Source organism: Chiloscyllium punctatum, chromosome 19 (assembly GCF_047496795.1).
Source record: "Chiloscyllium punctatum isolate Juve2018m chromosome 19, sChiPun1.3, whole genome shotgun sequence".
NCBI classification, from domain to species: domain Eukaryota; kingdom Metazoa; phylum Chordata; class Chondrichthyes; order Orectolobiformes; family Hemiscylliidae; genus Chiloscyllium; species Chiloscyllium punctatum.
Genome location: NC_092757.1, coordinates 93520778 through 93538259, shown reverse-complemented (window position 1 = coordinate 93538259; position 17482 = coordinate 93520778). Strand labels below are relative to the sequence as shown.

General features: G+C 63.2%; 1 protein-coding gene across 1 annotated transcript in view; it reads left to right on the top strand.

The window, feature by feature from the left end:
• smtnl (smoothelin, like) overlaps positions 1–17482 on the top strand; it is a 52516-nt gene that overhangs the window by 16366 nt on the left and 18668 nt on the right. The window contains 1 exon segment of the mRNA XM_072590096.1: positions 15567–15657. Coding sequence (XP_072446197.1) covers positions 15567–15657 — 91 coding nt within the window.

The following is a 17482-nucleotide window of genomic DNA, read 5'->3' as shown; positions in this document are numbered from 1 at the left end:
GGTGGGGGGGGTGGGGGTGTTGTGGGGTGGGGCGGGGGGGGTGGGGGTGTTGTGGGGTGGGGGGTGGGGGGGGTGGGGTGTTGTGGGGTGGGGTGGGGGGGGTGGGGGTGTTGTGGGGTGGGGTGGGGGGGGTGGGGGTGTTGTGGGGTGGGGTGGGGGGGTGGGGTGTTGTGGGGTGGGGTGGGGGGGGTGGGGGTGTTGTGGGGTGGGGGGTGGGGGGAGTGGGGGTGTTGTGGGGTGGGTGGGGGGGGTGGGGGTGTTGTGGGGTGGGGTGGGGGGGGTGGGGGTGTTGTGGGTGGGGTGGGGGGGGTGGGGGTGTTGTGGGGTGGGGCGGGGGGGGTGGGGGTGTTGTGGGGTGGGGGGTGGGGGAGTGGGGGTGTTGTGGGGTGGGGTGGGGGGGTGGGGGTGTTGTGGGGTGGGGGGCGGGGGGGGTGGGGGTGTTGTGGGGTGGGGTGGGGGGGGTGGGGGTGTTGTGGGGTGGGGGCGGGGGGGGTGGGGGTGTTGTGGGTGGGGGGTGGGGGAGTGGGGGTGTTGTGGGGTGGGGTGGGGGGGGTGGGGGTGTTGTGGGGTGGGGGCGGGGGGGTGGGGGTGTTGTGGGGTGGGGTGGGGGGGGTGGGGGTGTTGTGGGGTGGGGGTGGGGGAGTGGGGGTGTTGTGGGGTGGGGTGGGGGGGTGGGGGTGTTGTGGGGTGGGGTGGGGGGGGGTGGGGTGTTGTGGGGTGGGGTGGGGGGGGTGGGGTGTTGTGGGTGGGGGGTGGGGGGAGTGGGGGTGTTGTGGGGTGGGTGGGGGGGGTGGGGTGTTGTGGGGTGGGGTGGGGGGGTGGGGTGTGGGGTGGGGTGGGGGGGGTGGGGGTGTTGTGGGGTGGGGTGGGGGGGGTGGGGGGTGCTGAGTTGGTGAGGCTGTGGTCTGTGTCTTGTCCCAGTGCCTTGACACTGTGTTTGGGTGGAATGGCCTGTCTCTGACTATCGCCCCTGCTCACTGAGACTGGAGACCTTGCTGCGTTTCCCATTTGTATTTGGGATCTTCCCAGTCCCGATGGGCTCAGCGACTTTGCCCAATGACCTCTTAAGAGTATTTTGTTGTTGTTAAGGGGGTAGTGGGTTCACAGGGGCTGGTGAGTGGACGTGTTAATGTGAGGTTAGGAAGCAGGCAGAGACAGGGAAGGTGAATGAAGACAAACCCAGTTTCTCCGTCTGACAGCGGCTCTTGGACAGATTCCACACTCTCACACTCTAACCTTTATATTCCATTTTGGAAACTCGTCTCTCCATTTAGCTCCGGGGCCTCTCAGTGTCATTCTATTAAAACATCATTGTTTATGTTCCATCTGCATGGATCAACACTTAACAGAAGCTCATCTCTCTCTCTCGCTCTCTCTCTCTCTCTTTCTCTCCCTCTGTCGTCACTCAAGACAGTCAACATTTTAAACAGGGCCATTACAATCCAGACCGGAGAACTCTCTGTGCTGGAGAGAAAGTGTTAGAGAGTAAATATTTACAGGGGGAGAGAGAGAGAGAGAGAAGTGAGACTGCCGACTGGACCAGCTCCAGCCACGGTCACTCAGTGTTGGGTACAGCATGTGATTCGTGGGGAAGGGCAGCGATCAGGCAAGGTGAGACAGACCAGACAGGAACAAACCGAACAGGAGGGCAGCAGCAAGGAGCTGAGCGGGCCTTCCCTTGTTCCCACCTTGTTGAATTATCGTGTTCCTCCCTCCCGTGTTCCTCCCTCCCATGTTCCTCCCTCCCGTGTCCCTCCCTCTCATGTTCCTCCCTTCCATGTTCCTCCTTCCCGTGTTCCTCCCTCCCGTGTTCCTCCAGCCCGTGTTCCTCCAGCCCGTGTTCCTCCCTCCCGTGTTCCTCCAGCCCGTTGTTCCTCCCTCCCGTGTTCCTCCAGCCCGTGTTCCTCACTCCCATGTTCCTCCCTCCCCGTGTTCCCTCCCTCCCGTGTTCCTCCTTCCCATGTTCCTCCCTCCCGTGTTCCTCCAGCCCGTGTTCCTCCCTCCCATGTTCCTCCCCTCCCCGTGTCCCTCCCTCCCGTGTTCCTCCTTCCCGTGTCCCCTCCTTCCCGTGTTCCTCCCTCCCGTGTTCCTCCTTCCGTGTTCCTCCCTCCCATGTTCCTCCCTCCCGTGTCCCTCCCCTCCCGTGTTCCTCCAGCCCGTGTTCCTCCCTCCCATGTTCCTCCCTCCCGTATGTCCCTCCCTCCCGTGTTCCTCCTTCCCGTGTTCCTCCCTCCCGTGTTCCTCCAGCCCGTGTTCCTCCCTCCTGTGTTCCTCCCTCCCGTGTTCCTCCAGCCCGTGTTCCTCCCTCCCATGTTCCTCCCTCCCGTGTTCCTCCCTCCCATGTTCCTCCAGCCCGTGTTCCTCCCTCCTGTGTTCCTCCCTCCCGTGTTCCTCCAGCCCGTGTTCCTCCCTCCCGTGTTCCTCTAGCCGATGTTCCTCCCTCCCGTGTTCCTCTAGCCCGTGTACCTCCCTCCCGTGTTTGTCCCTCCCATGTCCCTCCTCCCGTGTTCCTCTCTTACGTGTTCCTCCATCCCGCGCTCCTCCGTCACGTGTTCCTCCCCTCCCGTGTTCCTCCCCCCGTGTTCCTCCAGCCCGCGTCCCTCCCTCCCATGTTCCTCCAGCACTTGTTCCTCCCTCCCGTGTTCCTCCCTCCCATGTTCCTCCCTCCCATGTTCCTCCCTCCCGTGTTCCTCCCTTCCGTGTTCCTCCCTCCCATGTTCCTCCCTCCCGTGTTCCTCCCTCCATGTTCCTCCAGCCCGTGTTCCTCCCTCCTGTGTTCCTCCCTCCCGTGTTCCTCCAGCCCGTGTTCCTCCCTCCCGTGTTCCTCTAGCCGATGTTCCTCCCTCCCGTGTTCCTCTAGCCCGTGTACCTCCCTCCCGTGTTTGTCCCTCCCATGTCCCTCCCTCCTGTGTTCCTCCCTGCCGTGTTCCTCCCTCCCGTGTTCCTCCAGCCCGTGTTCCTCTCTTCCATGTTCCTCCAGCCCGTGTTCCTCCCTCACGTGTTACTCCCTCCCGTGTTCCTCCCTCCCGTGTTCCTCCCTCCCTTGTTCCTCCTTTCCATGATCCTCCCTCCCGTGATCCTCCCTGCCGTGTTCCTCCCTCCCGTTTTCCTCCAGCCCGTGTTCCTCTCTTCCGTGTTCCTCCATCCCGCGCTCCTCCGTCACGTGTTCCTCCCTCACGTGTTCCTCCCTCCCGTGTTCCTCCCTCCCGTGTTCCTCCCTTCCGTGTTCCTCCCTCCCATGTTCCTCCCTCCCGTGTTCCTCCCTCCCGTGTTCCTCCCTCCCATGTTCCTCCCTCCCGTGTTCCTCCCTCCCGTGTTCCTCCCTCCTATGTTCCTCCAGCCCGTGTTCCTCCTTCACGTGTTCCTCCCTCCCGTGTTCCTCCCTCCTATGTTCCTCCAGCCCGTGTTCCTCCATCCCGTTTCCCTCCCTCTCGTGTTCCTCCCTCCTGTGTACCTCCCTCCCGTGTTCCTCCCGCCCGTGTTCCTCCCCCTTGTATTCCTCCAGCCTGTGTTCCTCCCTCCGTGTTCCTCCAGCCTGTGTTCCTCCCTCCCGTGTTCCTCCCTCCCGTGTTCCTCCCTCCCATTTTCCTCCTCCCGTGCTCCTCCCACCCGTGTTCCTCCCTCCTGTGTTCCTCCCTCCGTGTTCCTCCAGCCCGTGTTCCTCCCTCCCCGTGTTCCTCCCTCCCGTGCTCCTCCCACCCGTGTTCCTCCCTCCTGTGTTCCTCCCTCCCGTGTTCCTCCCTCCCGTGTTCCTCCCTCCCATTGTCCTCCGGCCCGTGTTCCTCCCTCCCGTGTTCCTCCATCCTGTGTTCCTCCCTCCCGTGTTCCTCCCTCTTGTGTTCCTCCAGCCTGTGTTCCTCCCTCCCGTGTTCCTCCCACCCGTGTTCCTCCATCCCGTGTTTCTCCAGCCCGTGTTCCTCCCTCTCGTGTTATTCCCTCGCGTGTTCCTCCCTCGCGTGTTCCTCCCTCCCTTGTTCCTCCTTTCCATGATCCTCCCTCCCATGTTCCTCCCTGCCGCGATCCTCCCTCCCGTGTTCCTCCAGCCCGTGTTCCTCTCTTCCGTGTTCCTCCATCCCGCGCTCCTCCGTCACGTGTTCCTCCCTCACGTGTTCCTCCCCCGTGTTCCTCCCTCCCGTGTATCTCCAGCACTTGTTCCTCCCTTCCGTGTTCCTCCCTCCCATGTTCCTCCCTCCCGTGTACCTCCCTCCCGTGTTTGTCCCCTCCCGTGTTCCTCCCTCCATGTTCCTCCCTCCCATGTTCCTCCCTCCCGTGTTCCTCCCTCCTATGTTCCTCCATCCCGTGCTCCTCCATGCCGTGTTCCTCCCTCCCATGTTCCTCCCTCCCGTGTTCCTCCAGCACTTGTCCCTCCCTCCCGTGTTCCTCCCTCCCATGTTCCTCCCATGTTCCTCCAGCCCGTGTTCCTCTCTCCTATGTTCCTCCAGCCCGTGTCCCTCCCTCCCATGTTCCTCCCTCCCGTGTTCCTCCAGCACTTGTCCCTCCCTCCCGTGTTCCTCCCTCCCGTGTTCCTCCATCCCGTGTTCCTCCCTACCGTGTCCCTCCCTTCCGTGTTCCTCCATCCCGTGTTCCTCCCTCCCGTGTCCCTCCCTCCCATGTTCCTCCCTCCCGTGTTCCTCCAGCCTGTATTCCTTCCTCCCGTGTTTCTCCCTCCCGTGTTCCTCCCTCACGTGTTCCTCCCTCTCGTGTTCCTCCCTCCTGTGTTCCTCCCTCCCGTGTTCATCCAGCCCGTGTTCCTCCATCCCATGTTCCTCCCTCCCGTGTCCCTCCATCCCATGTTCCTCCCTCCCATGTTCCTCCCTACCGTGTTCCTCCATCCCGTGCTCCTCCTTGCCGTGTACCTCCCTCCCATGTTCCTCCTCCCGTGTTCCTCCAGCACTTGTCCCTCCCTCCCGTGTTCCTCCCTCCCATGTTCCTCCCATGTTCCTCCAGCCCGTGTTCCTCCCTCCTATGTTCCTCCAGCCCGTGTCCCTCCCTCCCGTGTCCCTCCCTCCCGTGTTCCTCCCTCCCATGTCCCTCCCTCCCGTGTTCCTCCCTCCCGTGTTCCTCCATCCCGTGTTCCTCCCTCCCATGTCCCTCCCTCCCGTGTTCCTCCAGCCCGTATTCCTTCCTCCCGTGTTTCTCCCTCCGTGTTCCTCCCTCACGTGTTCCTCCCTCTCCTGTTCCTCCCTCCTGTGTTCCTCCCTCCCGTGTTCATCCAGCCCGTGTTCCTCCCTCCCGTGTTCATCCAGCCCGTGTTCCTCCCTCCCGTGTTCCTCCCTCCCGTGTCCCTCCCTCCCGTGTTCCTCCATCCCGTGTTCCTCCCTCCCGTGTCCCTCCCTCCCGTGTTCCTCCATCCCATGTTCCTCCCTCCCGTGTCCCTCCATCCCGTGTTCCTCCCTCCCATGTCCCTCCCTCCCGTGTTCCTCCATCCCGTGTTCCTCCCTCCCGTGTCCCTCCCTCCCGTGTTCCTCCCTCTCCTGTGTTCCTCTCTCCTGTGTTCCTCCCTCCCGTATTCCCCCCCTCCCCCCCCTCTTGTGTTCCTCCAGCCCATGTTCCTCCCTACCGTGTTGCTCCAGCCCGTGTTCCTCCCTCCCGTGTTCCTCCAGCCCGTGTTCCTCCCTCCCGTGTTCCTCCCTCCCATTGTTCTCCGGCCCGTGTTCCTCTCACCCATGTCCCTCCCTCCCGTGTTCCTCCAGCCTGTGTTCCTCCCTCCCGTGTTCCTCTCTCCCATGTTCCTCCCTCCCGTGTTCCTCCCTCCCGTGTTCCTCCCTCCCATTGTCCTCCAGCCCGTGTTCCTCTCACCCATGTCCCTCCCTCCCGTGTTCCTCCAGCCTGTGTTCCTCCCTCCCGTGTTCCTCTCTCCCATGTTCCTCCCTCCCGTGTTCCTCCCTCCCGTGTTCCTCCAGCCTGTGTTCCTCCCTCTTGTGTTCCTCCAGCCTGTGTTCCTCCCTCCCGTGTTCTTCCACCCGTGTTCCTCCATCCCGTGTTTCTCCAGCCCGTGTTCCTCCCTCACGTGTTACTCCCTCACGTGTTACTCCCTCCCGTGTTCCTCCCTCCCGTATTCCTCCCTCCCTTGTTCCTCCAGCCCGTGTTCCTCCCCTCCCGTGTTCCTCCAGCCCGTGTTCCTCTCTTCCGTGTTCCTCCAGTCCGTGTTCCTCCCTCCCGTGTTCCTCCCTCCCGTGTTCCTCCCACCCGTGTTCCTCTCTTCCGTGTTACTCCAGTACGTGTTCCTCCCTCCCATGTCCCTCCCTCCCGTGTTCCTCCAGCCCGTGTGCCTCCCTCCCGTGTGCCTCCAGTTGGTGTTCCTCCCTCCCATGTCCCTCCTCCCGTGTTCCTCCAGCCCGTATTCCTTCCTCCCGTGTTTCTCCCTCCCGTGTCCCTCCATCCCGTGTTCCTCCCTCCCATGTCCCTCCCTCCCGTGTTCCTCCCTCACGTGTTCCTCCCTCCTGTGTTCCTCCATCCCGTGTTCCTCCTCCCGTGTCCCTCCATCCCGTGTTCCTCCCTCCCGTGTTCCTCCCTGCCGTGTTCCTCCCTCCCTTGTTCCTCCAGCCCGTGTTCCTCCCTGCCGTGTTCCTCCCTCCCGTGTTCCTCCAGCCCGTGTTCCTCTCTTCCGTGTTCCTCCAGTCTGTGTTCCTCCCTCCCGTGTTCCTCCCTCCCGTGTTCCTCCCACCCGTGTTCCTCTCTTCCGTGTTCCTCCCTCCCGTGTTCCTCCCACCCGTGTTCCTCTCTTCTGTGTTACTCCAGTGCGTGTTCTCCCTCCCGTGTCCCTCCTCCTGTGTTCCTCCCTCCCGTGTTCCTCCAGCCTGTGTTCCTCAGCCCGTGTTCCTCCCTCCCGTGTTCCTCCAGCCTGTGTTCCTCCCTCTTGTGTTCCTCCAGCCTGTGTTCCTCCCTCCCGTGTTCTTCCCACCCGTGTTCCTCCATCCCGTGTTTCTCCAGCCCGTGTTCCTCCCTCACGTGTTACTCCCTCACGTGTTACTCCCTCCGTGTTCCTCCCTCCCGTATTCCTCCCTCCCTTGTTCCTCCAGCCCGTGTTCCTCCCTCCCGTGTTCCTCCAGCCCGTGTTCCTCTCTTCCGTGTTCCTCCCTCACATGTTCCTCCCTCCCTTGTTCCTCCTTTCCATGATCCTCCCTCCCGTGTTCCTCCCTGCCGTGTTCCTCCCTCCGTGTTCCTCTCTTCCGTGTTCCTCCAGTCCGTGTTCCTCCCTCCCGTATTCCTCCCACCCGTGTTCCTCTCTTCCGTGTTACTCCAGTCCGTGTTCCTCCTCCCGTGTCCCTCCCTCCTGTGATCCTCCAGTCCATGTTTCTCTCTCACGTGTTCCTCCATCCCGTGTTCCTCCCTCCCGTGTTCCTCCAGCCCGTGTTCCTCCAGCCCGTGTTCCTCCCTCCTATGTTCCTCCAGCCCGTGTTCCTCCAGCTCGTGTTCCTCCCTCCCTTGTTCCTCCCTCCTATGTTCCTCCCTCCCGTGTTCCTCCCTCCCGTGCTCCTCCCTCCCGTGTCCCTCCCTCCCGTGTTCCTCCATCCCGTGTTCCTCCCTCCCATGTCCCTCCCTCCCGTGTTCCTCCATCCCGTGTTCCACGCTCCCATGTCCCTCCCTCCCGTGTTCCTCCATCCCGTGTTCCTCCCTCCCGTGTCCCTCCCTCCCGTGTTCCTCCATCCCGTGTTCCACGCTCCCGTGTCCCTCCCTCCCGTGTTCCTCCCGCCCGTGTTCCTCCCTCCCGTGTCCCTCCCTCCCGTGTTCCTCCCTCCCGTGTTCCTCCCTCCCGTGTTACTCCCTCCCCTGTTCCTCCTCCCGTGTTCCTCCAGCCCATGTTCCTTCCCCTGTGTTCTCCCTCCCATGTTCCTCTCTCCCGTGTTCCTCCATCCCGTGTTCCTCCATCCCGTTTTCCTCCCACCCGTGTTCCTCCCTCTCGTATTCCTCCCTCCCGTGTGCCTCCAGTTGGTGTTCCTTCCGTGTTCCTCCCTCCCATGTTCCTCCCTCCCGTGTTCCTCCCTCCCGTGTTCCTCCAGCCCGTGTTCCTCCCTCCCGTGTTCCTCCCTCACATGTTCCTCCCTCCCTTGTTCCTCCTTTCCATGTTCCTCCCTCCTGTATTCCTCCCTGCCGTGTTCCTCCCTCCCGTGTTCCTCCAGCCCGTGTTCCTCCCACCCGTGTTCCTCCCTCACATGTTCCTCCCTCCCTTGTTCCTCCTTTCCATGTTCCTCCCTCCTGTATTCCTCCCTGCCGTGTTCCTCCCTCCCGTGTTCCTCCAGCCCGTGTTCCTCTCTTCCATGTTCCTCCAGTCCGTGTTCCTCCCTCCCGTGTTCCTCCTACCCGTGTTCTTCCTTGCCGTGTTCCTCCAGCCTGTGTTCCTCCAGCCCGTGTTCCTCTCTTCCGTGTTCCTCCAGTCTGTGTTCCTTTCCCCGTGTTCCTCCATCCCGTGTTCCTCCCTCCCATGTTCCTCCTCCCGTGTTTCTCCAGTCCGTGTTCCTCCCTCCCGTGTTCCTCCATCCCGTGTTTCTCCAGCCCGTGTTCCTCCCTCACGTGTTACTCCCTCACGTGTTACTCCCTCCCGTGTTCCTCCTTCCCGTGTTCCTCCCTCACGTGTTACTCCCTCACGTGTTACTCCCTCCCGTGTTCCTCCCACCCGTGTTCCTCTCTTCCGTGTTACTCCAGTCCGTGTTCCTCCCTCCCGTGTCCCTCCCTCCCGTGTTCCTCCAGCCCGTGTTCCTCCAGCCCGTGTTCCTCCTCCCGTGTTCCTCCAGCCTGTGTTCCTCCCTCTTGTGTTCCTCCAGCCCGTGTTCCTCCCTCACGTGTTACTCCCTCACGTGTTACTCCCTCCCGTGTTCCTCCCTCCCGTATTCCTCCCTCCCTTGTTCCTCCAGCCCGTGTTCCTCCCTCCCGTGTTCCTCCCTCACATGTTCCTCCCTCCCTTGTTCCTCCTTTCCATGTTCCTCCCTGCCGTGTTCCTCCCTCCCGTGTTCCTCCAGCCCGTGTTCCTCTCTTCCGTGTTCCTCCAGTCCGTGTTCCTCCCTCCTGTGTTCCTCCCTCCCGTGTTCCTCCCACCCGTGTTCCTCTCTTCCGTGTTACTCCAGTCCGTGTTCCTCCCTCCCGTGTCCCTCCCTCCTGTGTTCCTCCAGTCCATGTTTCTCTCTCACGTGTTCCTCCATCCCGTGTTCCTCCCTCCCGTGTTCCTCCAGCCCGTGTTCCTCCAGCCCGTGTTCCTCCCTCCTATGTTCCTCCAGCCCGTGTTCCTCCAGCTCGTGTTCCTCCCTCCCGTGTTCTCCCTCCTATGTTCCTCCCTCCCGTGTTCCTCCCTCCCGTGTTCCTCCCTCCCGTGTCCCTCCCTCCCATGTTCCTCCATCCCGTGTTCCTCCCTCCCGTGTCCCTCCCTCCCGTGTTCCTCCATCCCGTGTTCACGCTCCCGTGTCCCTCCCTCCCGTGTTCCTCCCGCCCGTGTTCCTCCCTCCCGTGTCCCTCCCTCCCGTGTTCCTCCCTCCCATGTCCTTCCCTCCCGTGTTCCTCCCTCCCGTGTTACTCCCTCCCTGTTCCTCCCTCCCGTGTTCCTCCAGCCCGTGTTCCTCTCTTCCGTGTTCCTCCAGTCCATGTTCCTTCCCCTGTGTTCCTCCCTCCCATGTTCCTCTCTCCCGTGTTCCTCCATCCCGTGTTCCTCCATCCCGTTTTCCTCCCACCCGTGTTCCTCCCTCTCGTATTCCTCCCTCCCGTGTGCCTCCAGTTGGTGTTCCTTCCGTGTTCCTCCAGTCCATGTTCCTTCCCCTGTGTTCCTCCCTCCCATGTTCCTCTCTCCCGTGTTCCTCCATCCCGTGTTCCTCCATCCCGTTTTCTCCAGCCCGTGTTCCTCCCTCCCGTGTTCCTCCTCACATGTTCCTCCCTCCCTTGTTCCTCCTTTCCATGTTCCTCCCTCCTGTATTCCTCCCTGCCGTGTTCCTCCCTCCCGTGTTCCTCCAGCCCGTGTTCCTCTCTTCCATGTTCCTCCAGTCCGTGTTCCTCCCTCCCGTATTCCTCCCTCCCTTGTTCCTCCAGCCCGTGTTCCTCCCTCCCGTGTTCCTCCCTCACATGTTCCTCCCTCCCTTGTTCCTCCTTTCCATGTTCCTCCCTGCCGTGTTCCTCCCTCCCGTGTTCCTCCAGCCCGTGTTCCTCTCTTCCGTGTTCCTCCAGTCCGTGTTCCTCCCTCCTGTGTTCCTCCCTCCCCGTGTTCCTCCCACCCGTGTTCCTCTCTTCCGTGTTACTCCAGTCCGTGTTCCTCCCTCCCGTGTCCCTCCCTCCTGTGATCCTCCAGTCCATGTTTCTCTCTCACGTGTTCCTCCATCCCGTGTTCCTCCCTCCCGTGTTCCTCCAGCCCGTGTTCCTCCAGCCCGTGTTCCTCCCTCCTATGTTCCTCCAGCCCGTGTTCCTCCAGCTCGTGTTCCTCCCTCCCTTGTTCCTCCCTCCTATGTTCCTCCCTCCCGTGTTCCTCCCTCCCGTGCTCCTCCCTCCCGTGTCCCTCCCTCCCGTGTTCCTCCATCCCGTGTTCCTCCCTCCCATGTCCCTCCCTCCCGTGTTCCTCCATCCCGTGTTCCACGCTCCCATGTCCCTCCTCCCGTGTTCCTCCATCCCGTGTTCCTCCCTCCCGTGTCCCTCCCTCCCGTGTTCCTCCATCCCGTGTTCCACGCTCCCGTGTCCCTCCCTCCCGTGTTCCTCCCGCCCGTGTTCCTCCCTCCCGTGTCCCTCCCTCCCGTGTTCCTCCCTCCCGTGTTCCTCCCTCCCGTGTTACTCCCTCCCCTGTTCCTCCCTCCGTGTTCCTCCAGCCCATGTTCCTTCCCCTGTGTTCCTCCCTCCATGTTCCTCTCTCCCGTGTTCCTCCATCCCGTGTTCCTCCATCCCGTTTTCCTCCCACCCGTGTTCCTCCCTCTCGTATTCCTCCCTCCCGTGTGCCTCCAGTTGGTGTTCCTTCCGTGTTCCTCCCTCCCATGTTCCTCCCTCCCGTGTTCCTCCCTCCCGTGTTCCTCCAGCCCGTGTTCCTCCCTCCCGTGTTCCTCCCTCACATGTTCCTCCCTCCCTTGTTCCTCCTTTCCATGTTCCTCCCTCCTGTATTCTCCCTGCCGTGTTCCTCCCTCCCGTGTTCCTCCAGCCCGTGTTCCTCCCACCCGTGTTCCTCCCTCACATGTTCTCCCTCCCTTGTTCCTCCTTTCCATGTTCCTCCCTCCTGTATTCCTCCCTGCCGTGTTCCTCCCTCCCGTGTTCCTCCAGCCCGTGTTCCTCTCTTCCATGTTCCTCCAGTCCGTGTTCCTCCCTCCCGTGTTCCTCCTACCCGTGTTCTTCCTTGCCGTGTTCCTCCAGCCTGTGTTCCTCCAGCCCGTGTTCCTCTCTTCCGTGTTCCTCCAGTCTGTGTTCCTTTCCCCGTGTTCCTCCATCCCGTGTTCCTCCCTCCCATGTTCCTCCCTCCCGTGTTTCTCCAGTCCGTGTTCCTCCCTCCCGTGTTCCTCCATCCCGTGTTTCTCCAGCCCGTGTTCCTCCCTCACGTGTTACTCCCTCACGTGTTACTCCCTCCCGTGTTCCTCCTTCCCGTGTTCCTCCCTCACGTGTTACTCCCTCACGTGTTACTCCCTCCCGTGTTCCTCCCACCCGTGTTCCTCTCTTCCGTGTTACTCCAGTCCGTGTTCCTCCCTCCCGTGTCCCTCCCTCCCGTGTTCCTCCAGCCCGTGTTCCTCCAGCCCGTGTTCCTCCCTCCCGTGTTCCTCCAGCCTGTGTTCCTCCCTCTTGTGTTCCTCCAGCCCGTGTTCCTCCCTCACGTGTTACTCCCTCACGTGTTACTCCCTCCCGTGTTCCTCCCTCCCGTATTCCTCCCTCCCTTGTTCCTCCAGCCCGTGTTCCTCCCTCCCGTGTTCCTCCCTCACATGTTTCCTCCCTCCCTTGTTCCTCCTTTCCATGTTCCTCCCTGCCGTGTTCCTCCCTCCCGTGTTCCTCCAGCCCGTGTTCCTCTCTTCCGTGTTCCTCCAGTCCGTGTTCCTCCCTCCTGTGTTCCTCCCTCCCGTGTTCCTCCCACCCGTGTTCCTCTCTTCCGTGTTACTCCAGTCCGTGTTCCTCCCTCCCGTGTCCCTCCCTCCTGTGTTCCTCCAGTCCATGTTTCTCTCTCACGTGTTCCTCCATCCCGTGTTCCTCCCTCCCGTGTTCCTCCAGCCCGTGTTCCTCCAGCCCGTGTTCCTCCCTCCTATGTTCCTCCAGCCCGTGTTCCTCCAGCTCGTGTTCCTCCCTCCCGTGTTCCTCCCTCCTATGTTCCTCCCTCCCGTGTTCCTCCCTCCCGTGTTCCTCCCTCCCGTGTCCCTCCCTCCCATGTTCCTCCATCCCGTGTTCCTCCCTCCCGTGTCCCTCCCTCCCGTGTTCCTCCATCCCGTGTTCCACGCTCCCGTGTCCCTCCCTCCCGTGTTCCTCCCGCCCGTGTTCCTCCCTCCCGTGTCCCTCCCTCCCGTGTTCCTCCCTCCCATGTCCTTCCCTCCCGTGTTCCTCCCTCCCGTGTTACTCCCTCCCTGTTCCTCCCTCCCGTGTTCCTCCAGCCCGTGTTCCTCTCTTCCGTGTTCCTCCAGTCCATGTTCCTTCCCCTGTGTTCCTCCCTCCCATGTTCCTCTCTCCCGTGTTCCTCCATCCCGTGTTCCTCCATCCCGTTTTCCTCCCACCCGTGTTCCTCCCTCTCGTATTCCTCCCTCCCGTGTGCCTCCAGTTGGTGTTCCTTCCGTGTTCCTCCAGTCCATGTTCCTTCCCCTGTGTTCCTCCCTCCCATGTTCCTCTCTCCCGTGTTCCTCCATCCCGTGTTCCTCCATCCCGTTTTCCTCCAGCCCGTGTTCCTCCCTCCCGTGTTCCTCCCTCACATGTTCCTCCCTCCCTTGTTCCTCCTTTCCATGTTCCTCCCTCCTGTATTCCTCCCTGCCGTGTTCCTCCCTCCCGTGTTCCTCCAGCCCGTGTTCCTCTCTTCCATGTTCCTCCAGTCCGTGTTCCTCCCTCCCGTGTTCCTCCTACCCGTGTTCCTCCAGCCCGTGTTCCTCTCTTCCGTGTTACTCCAGTCCGTGTTCCTCCCTCCCGTGTTCCTCCCTCCCGTGTTCCTCCAGCCCGTGTTCCTCCTTGCCGTGTTCCTCCAGCCTGTGTTCCTCCAGCCCGTGTTCCTCTCTTCCGTGTTCCTCCAGTCCGTGTTCCTTCCCCCGTGTTCCTCCATCCCGTGTTCCTCCCTCCCATGTTCCTCCCTCCCGTGTTTCTCCAGTCCGTGTTCCTCCCTCCCGTGTTCCTCTAGCCCATCTTCCTGCAGCCGTGTTCCTCCCTCCCGTGTTCCTCCAGTCCGTGTTCCTCTCTCACGTGTTCCTCCCTCCCGTGTTCCTCCAGCGCGTTTTTCTCCCCCCATGTTCCTCTCTCCCATGTTATTCCCTGACGTGTTCCCCCAGCCCGTGTTCCTCCCTCCCATGTTCCTCCCTCCTGTGTTCCTCCCTCCCGTGTTCCTCCATCCCGTGTTCCTCCCTCCCACGTTCCTCCCTCATGTGTTCCTCCAGCCCGTGTTCCTCTCTCACGTGATCCTCCCTCCCGTGTTCCTCCAGCCCGTGTTCCTCCATCCCGTGTTCCTCCCTCACGTGTTCCTCCAGTCCGTGTTCCTCCATCCCGTGTTCCTCCCTCCCGTGTTCCTCCAGCCCGTGTTCCTCCATCCCGTGTTCCTCCCTCCCATGTTCCTCCCTCCTGTGTTCCTCCCTCCCGTGTTCCTCCCTCCCGTGTTCCTCCCTCCCGTGTTCCTCCCTCCTGTGTTCCTCCCTCCCACGTTCCTCCCTCCTGTGTTCCTCCCTCCCACGTTCCTCCCTCCCGTGTTCCTCCTGCCCGTGTTCCTTTGCTGTCGTGATGGAGGGGGGATTTGCACAGCAAGATCCCACAAAGGGCAGTGTGATTGTGGCTGGATACCTGTCTCTGTCCAGGACCCCAGACACAGGGAGCTCCTCCACTCCCCCCCCCCCACCCCCCCATCCCAGTACATTCATGTTCGTGGCTGTGGGATCCTTCCTGTTGGAGACTGGGATTGGTCCCACACTCCACAGGCACCGGGGCGGGGCGGGGCGGGGCGGGGCGAGGCGGGGCGGGGCGGGGCGAGGCGGGGCGGGGCGGGGCGGGGCGAGGCGGGGCGGGGCGGGGCGGGGCGAGGCGGGGCGGGGCAGGGCGGGGCGGGGCGGGGCGAGGCGGGGCGGGGCGGGGCGGGGCGGGGCGGGGCGGGGCGGGGCGAGGCGGGGCGGGGCAGGGCGGGGCGAGGCGGGGCGGGGCGGGGCGGGGCGGGGCGGGGCGGGGCGGGGCGGGGCGGGGCGGGGCGGGGCGAGGCGGGGCGGGGCGGGGCGAGGCGGGGCGGGGCGGGGCGAGGCGGGGCGGGGCGGGGCGAGGCGGGGCGGGGCAGGGCGGGGCGAGGCGGGGCGGGGCAGGGCGAGGCGGGGCGGGGCGGGGCGGGGCGAGGCGGGGCGGGGCGAGGCGGGGCGAGGCGGGGCGAGGCGGGGCGAGGCGGGGCGGGGCGAGGCGGGGCGAGGCGGGGCGGGGCGGGGCGGGGCGGGGCGGGGCGGGGCGAGGCGGGGCGGGGCAGGGCGGGGCGGGGCAGGGCGGGGCGGGGCGGGGTGAGCACAGCTTTGGGACTCCGAGCTGAGTGGGTGACCCTGAGTCTGGGCCGTGAGGCTGGTGTAGTGTCTCTGGGCACAGGCCCATCTCATTCACCAACTGCACTCCCCGTACAACCTAGCACCTCGCTGTCTCTCTCCCACCCCCCTCCCCACCCTGCCCTCTCTCTCCCACCCCCCTCCCCACCCCGGCCTCTCTCCCACCCCCCTCCCACCCCGGCCTCTCTCCCACCCCCCTCCCCACCCCGGCCTCTCTCCCACCCCCCTCCCCACCCCGGCCTCTCTCCCACCCCCCTCCCACCCCGGCCTCTCTCCCACCCCCCTCCCACCCCGGCCTCTCTCCCACCCCCCTCCCACCCCGGCCTCTCTCCCACCCCCCTCCCACCCCGGCCTCTCTCCCACCCCCCTCCCCTCCCACACTCTCTCCACCTCACCCTGGACTCGCAGTAATAACCCACCCCGACCCCCCCCGCTCTCTCCAGCTCTCAACCCCTGCCCACTGCTGACCCACTGCACACCCCCCTCCATTAAAAATGCCAGCGCGCCCTCCCCTCGCCTGCTCCCTGCCCCCTCCCTGTCTCGGTTTGGGGTCAGCCCACCAGACCCTGGGTTTTGGAACTGGCCTCGTCTCTCCCATCATTAAACTCTCCGGGATTTACAATCTCTCCCGCTCCGGTTGTGATTCCATCCTGTGGACTGAGGGACCTGGGCTTTTCCGAACCCTGGGGGGGCTCTCCGTCAGTGCAGTTCAGATTGAGCTCAGGGTGAAGGGTCTCGGGCCCCCATTCTGAACGATGGAGTGGGGCGAGGATGGGACAAACACTGACCCCAGATACACAACCCCTTCTCAGTCAGTATCTCCTCATCAGGCTCATACTCCGACCTCCATGCTGCCGGGGAGATGGGAGAGATTGACTCTGGGGGTTTCTGAGCAGTTTAACAAATTTCCTTTTCTCTCCTTGTCTACTTTAGCTGGACGGGCAAACTCCTGAACAGAACGGGACTGATACAGGCAGATTCACAAAAGCCGCATAGAAATGAGCAAGGTTCCAATCGACGAAAGGCAAGGACCCTATCTGTGACTGACCTGAGACCCTCGCGCGGGCAAGTTATAATTGTCTGGGCTCGGGTGCACAATATTTGGACCAGCCCTTCCTTCAGATTCTCTACTTGAGAGAGGAATGGTTTGTCAAAGTCAGCAACCACACACTTGACCGAAAGCTCACTGGTACCACCTTGCTGTCCCCTCTTCACCAGCTACTTCCAAACGGTTCCTTAAGAGCATTCCAGAAACACACAGACACTAGGGTCTGGATTCATTTCCCATTCCAGAGGCACCAGCACAAAATCCAGGCTGAGATTCCCAAATACGGTGCTGAGGGAGTGCCGCACTGTCACAGGGTCAGTGCTGAGGGAGTGGGCACTGTCGGAGGGTCAGTGCTGAGGGAGTGGGCACTGTCGGAGGGTCAGTGCTGAGGGAGTGGGCACTGTTGGAGGGTCAGTGCTGAGGGAGTGCCGCACTGTCAGAGGGTCAGTGCTGAGGGAGTGGGCACTGTCATAGGGTCAGTGCTGAGGGAGTGGGCACTGTCGGAGGGTCAGTGCTGAGGGAGTGGGCACTGTCGGAGGGTCAGTGCTGAGGGAGTGGGCACTGTTGGAGGGTCAGTGCTGAGGGAGTGCCGCACTGTCAGAGGGTCAGTGCTGAGGGAGTGGGCACTGTCATAGGGTCAGTGCTGAGGGAGTGGGCACTGTCATAGGGTCAGTGCTGAGGGAGTGGGCACTGTCGGAGGGTCAGTGCTGAGGGAGTGGGCACTGTCGGAGGGTCAGTGCTGAGGGAGTGGGCACTGTTGGAGGGTCAGTGCTGAGGGAGTGCCGCACTGTCAGAGGGTCAGTGCTGAGGGAGTGGGCACTGTCGGAGGGTCAGTGCTGAGGGAGTGGGCACTGTTGGAGGGTCAGTGCTGAGGGAGTGGGCACTGTTGGAGGGTCAGTGCTGAGGGAGTGCCGCACTGTCAGAGGGTCAGTGCTGAGGGGAGTGGGCACTGTCAGAGGGTCAGTGCTGAGGGAGTGGGCACTGTCATAGGGTCAGTGCTGAGGGAGTGGGCACTGTCGGAGGGTCAGTGCTGAGGGAGTGGGCACTGTCGGAGGGTCAGTGCTGAGGGAGTGGGCACTGTTGGAGGGTCAGTGCTGAGGGAGTGCCGCACTGTCAGAAGGTCAGTGCTGAGGGAGTGGGCACTGTCATAGGGTCAGTGCTGAGGGAGTGGGCACTGTCAGAGGGTCAGTGCTGAGGGAGTGGGCACTGTCATAGGGTCAGTGCTGAGGGAGTGGGCCCTGTCGGAGGGTCAGTGCTGAGGGAGTGGGCACTGTCGGAGGGTCAGTGCTGAGGGAGTGGGCACTGTCGGAGGGTCAGTGCTGAGGGAGTGGGCACTGTTGGAGGGTCAGTGCTGAGGGAGTGCCGCACTGTCAGAGGGTCAGTGCTGAGGGAGTGGGCACTGTCAGAGGGTCAGTGCTGAGGGAGTGGCACTGTCATAGGGTCAGTGCTGAGGGAGTGGGCACTGTCGGAGGGTCAGTGCTGAGGGAGTGGGCACTGTCGGAGGGTCAGTGCTGAGGGAGTGGGCACTGTTGGAGGGTCAGTGCTGAGGGAGTGCCGCACTGTCAGAGGGTCAGTGCTGAGGGAGTGGGCACTGTCATAGGGTCAGTGCTGAGGGAGTGGGCACTGTCATAGGGTCAGTGCTGAGGGAGTGGGCACTGTCGGAGGGTCAGTGCTGAGGGAGTGGGCACTGTCGGAGGGTCAGTGCTGAGGGAGTGGGCACTGTCGGAGGGTCAGTGCTGAGGGAGTGGGCACTGTCGGAGGGTCAATGCTGAGGGAGTGGGCACTGTTGGAGAGTCAGTGC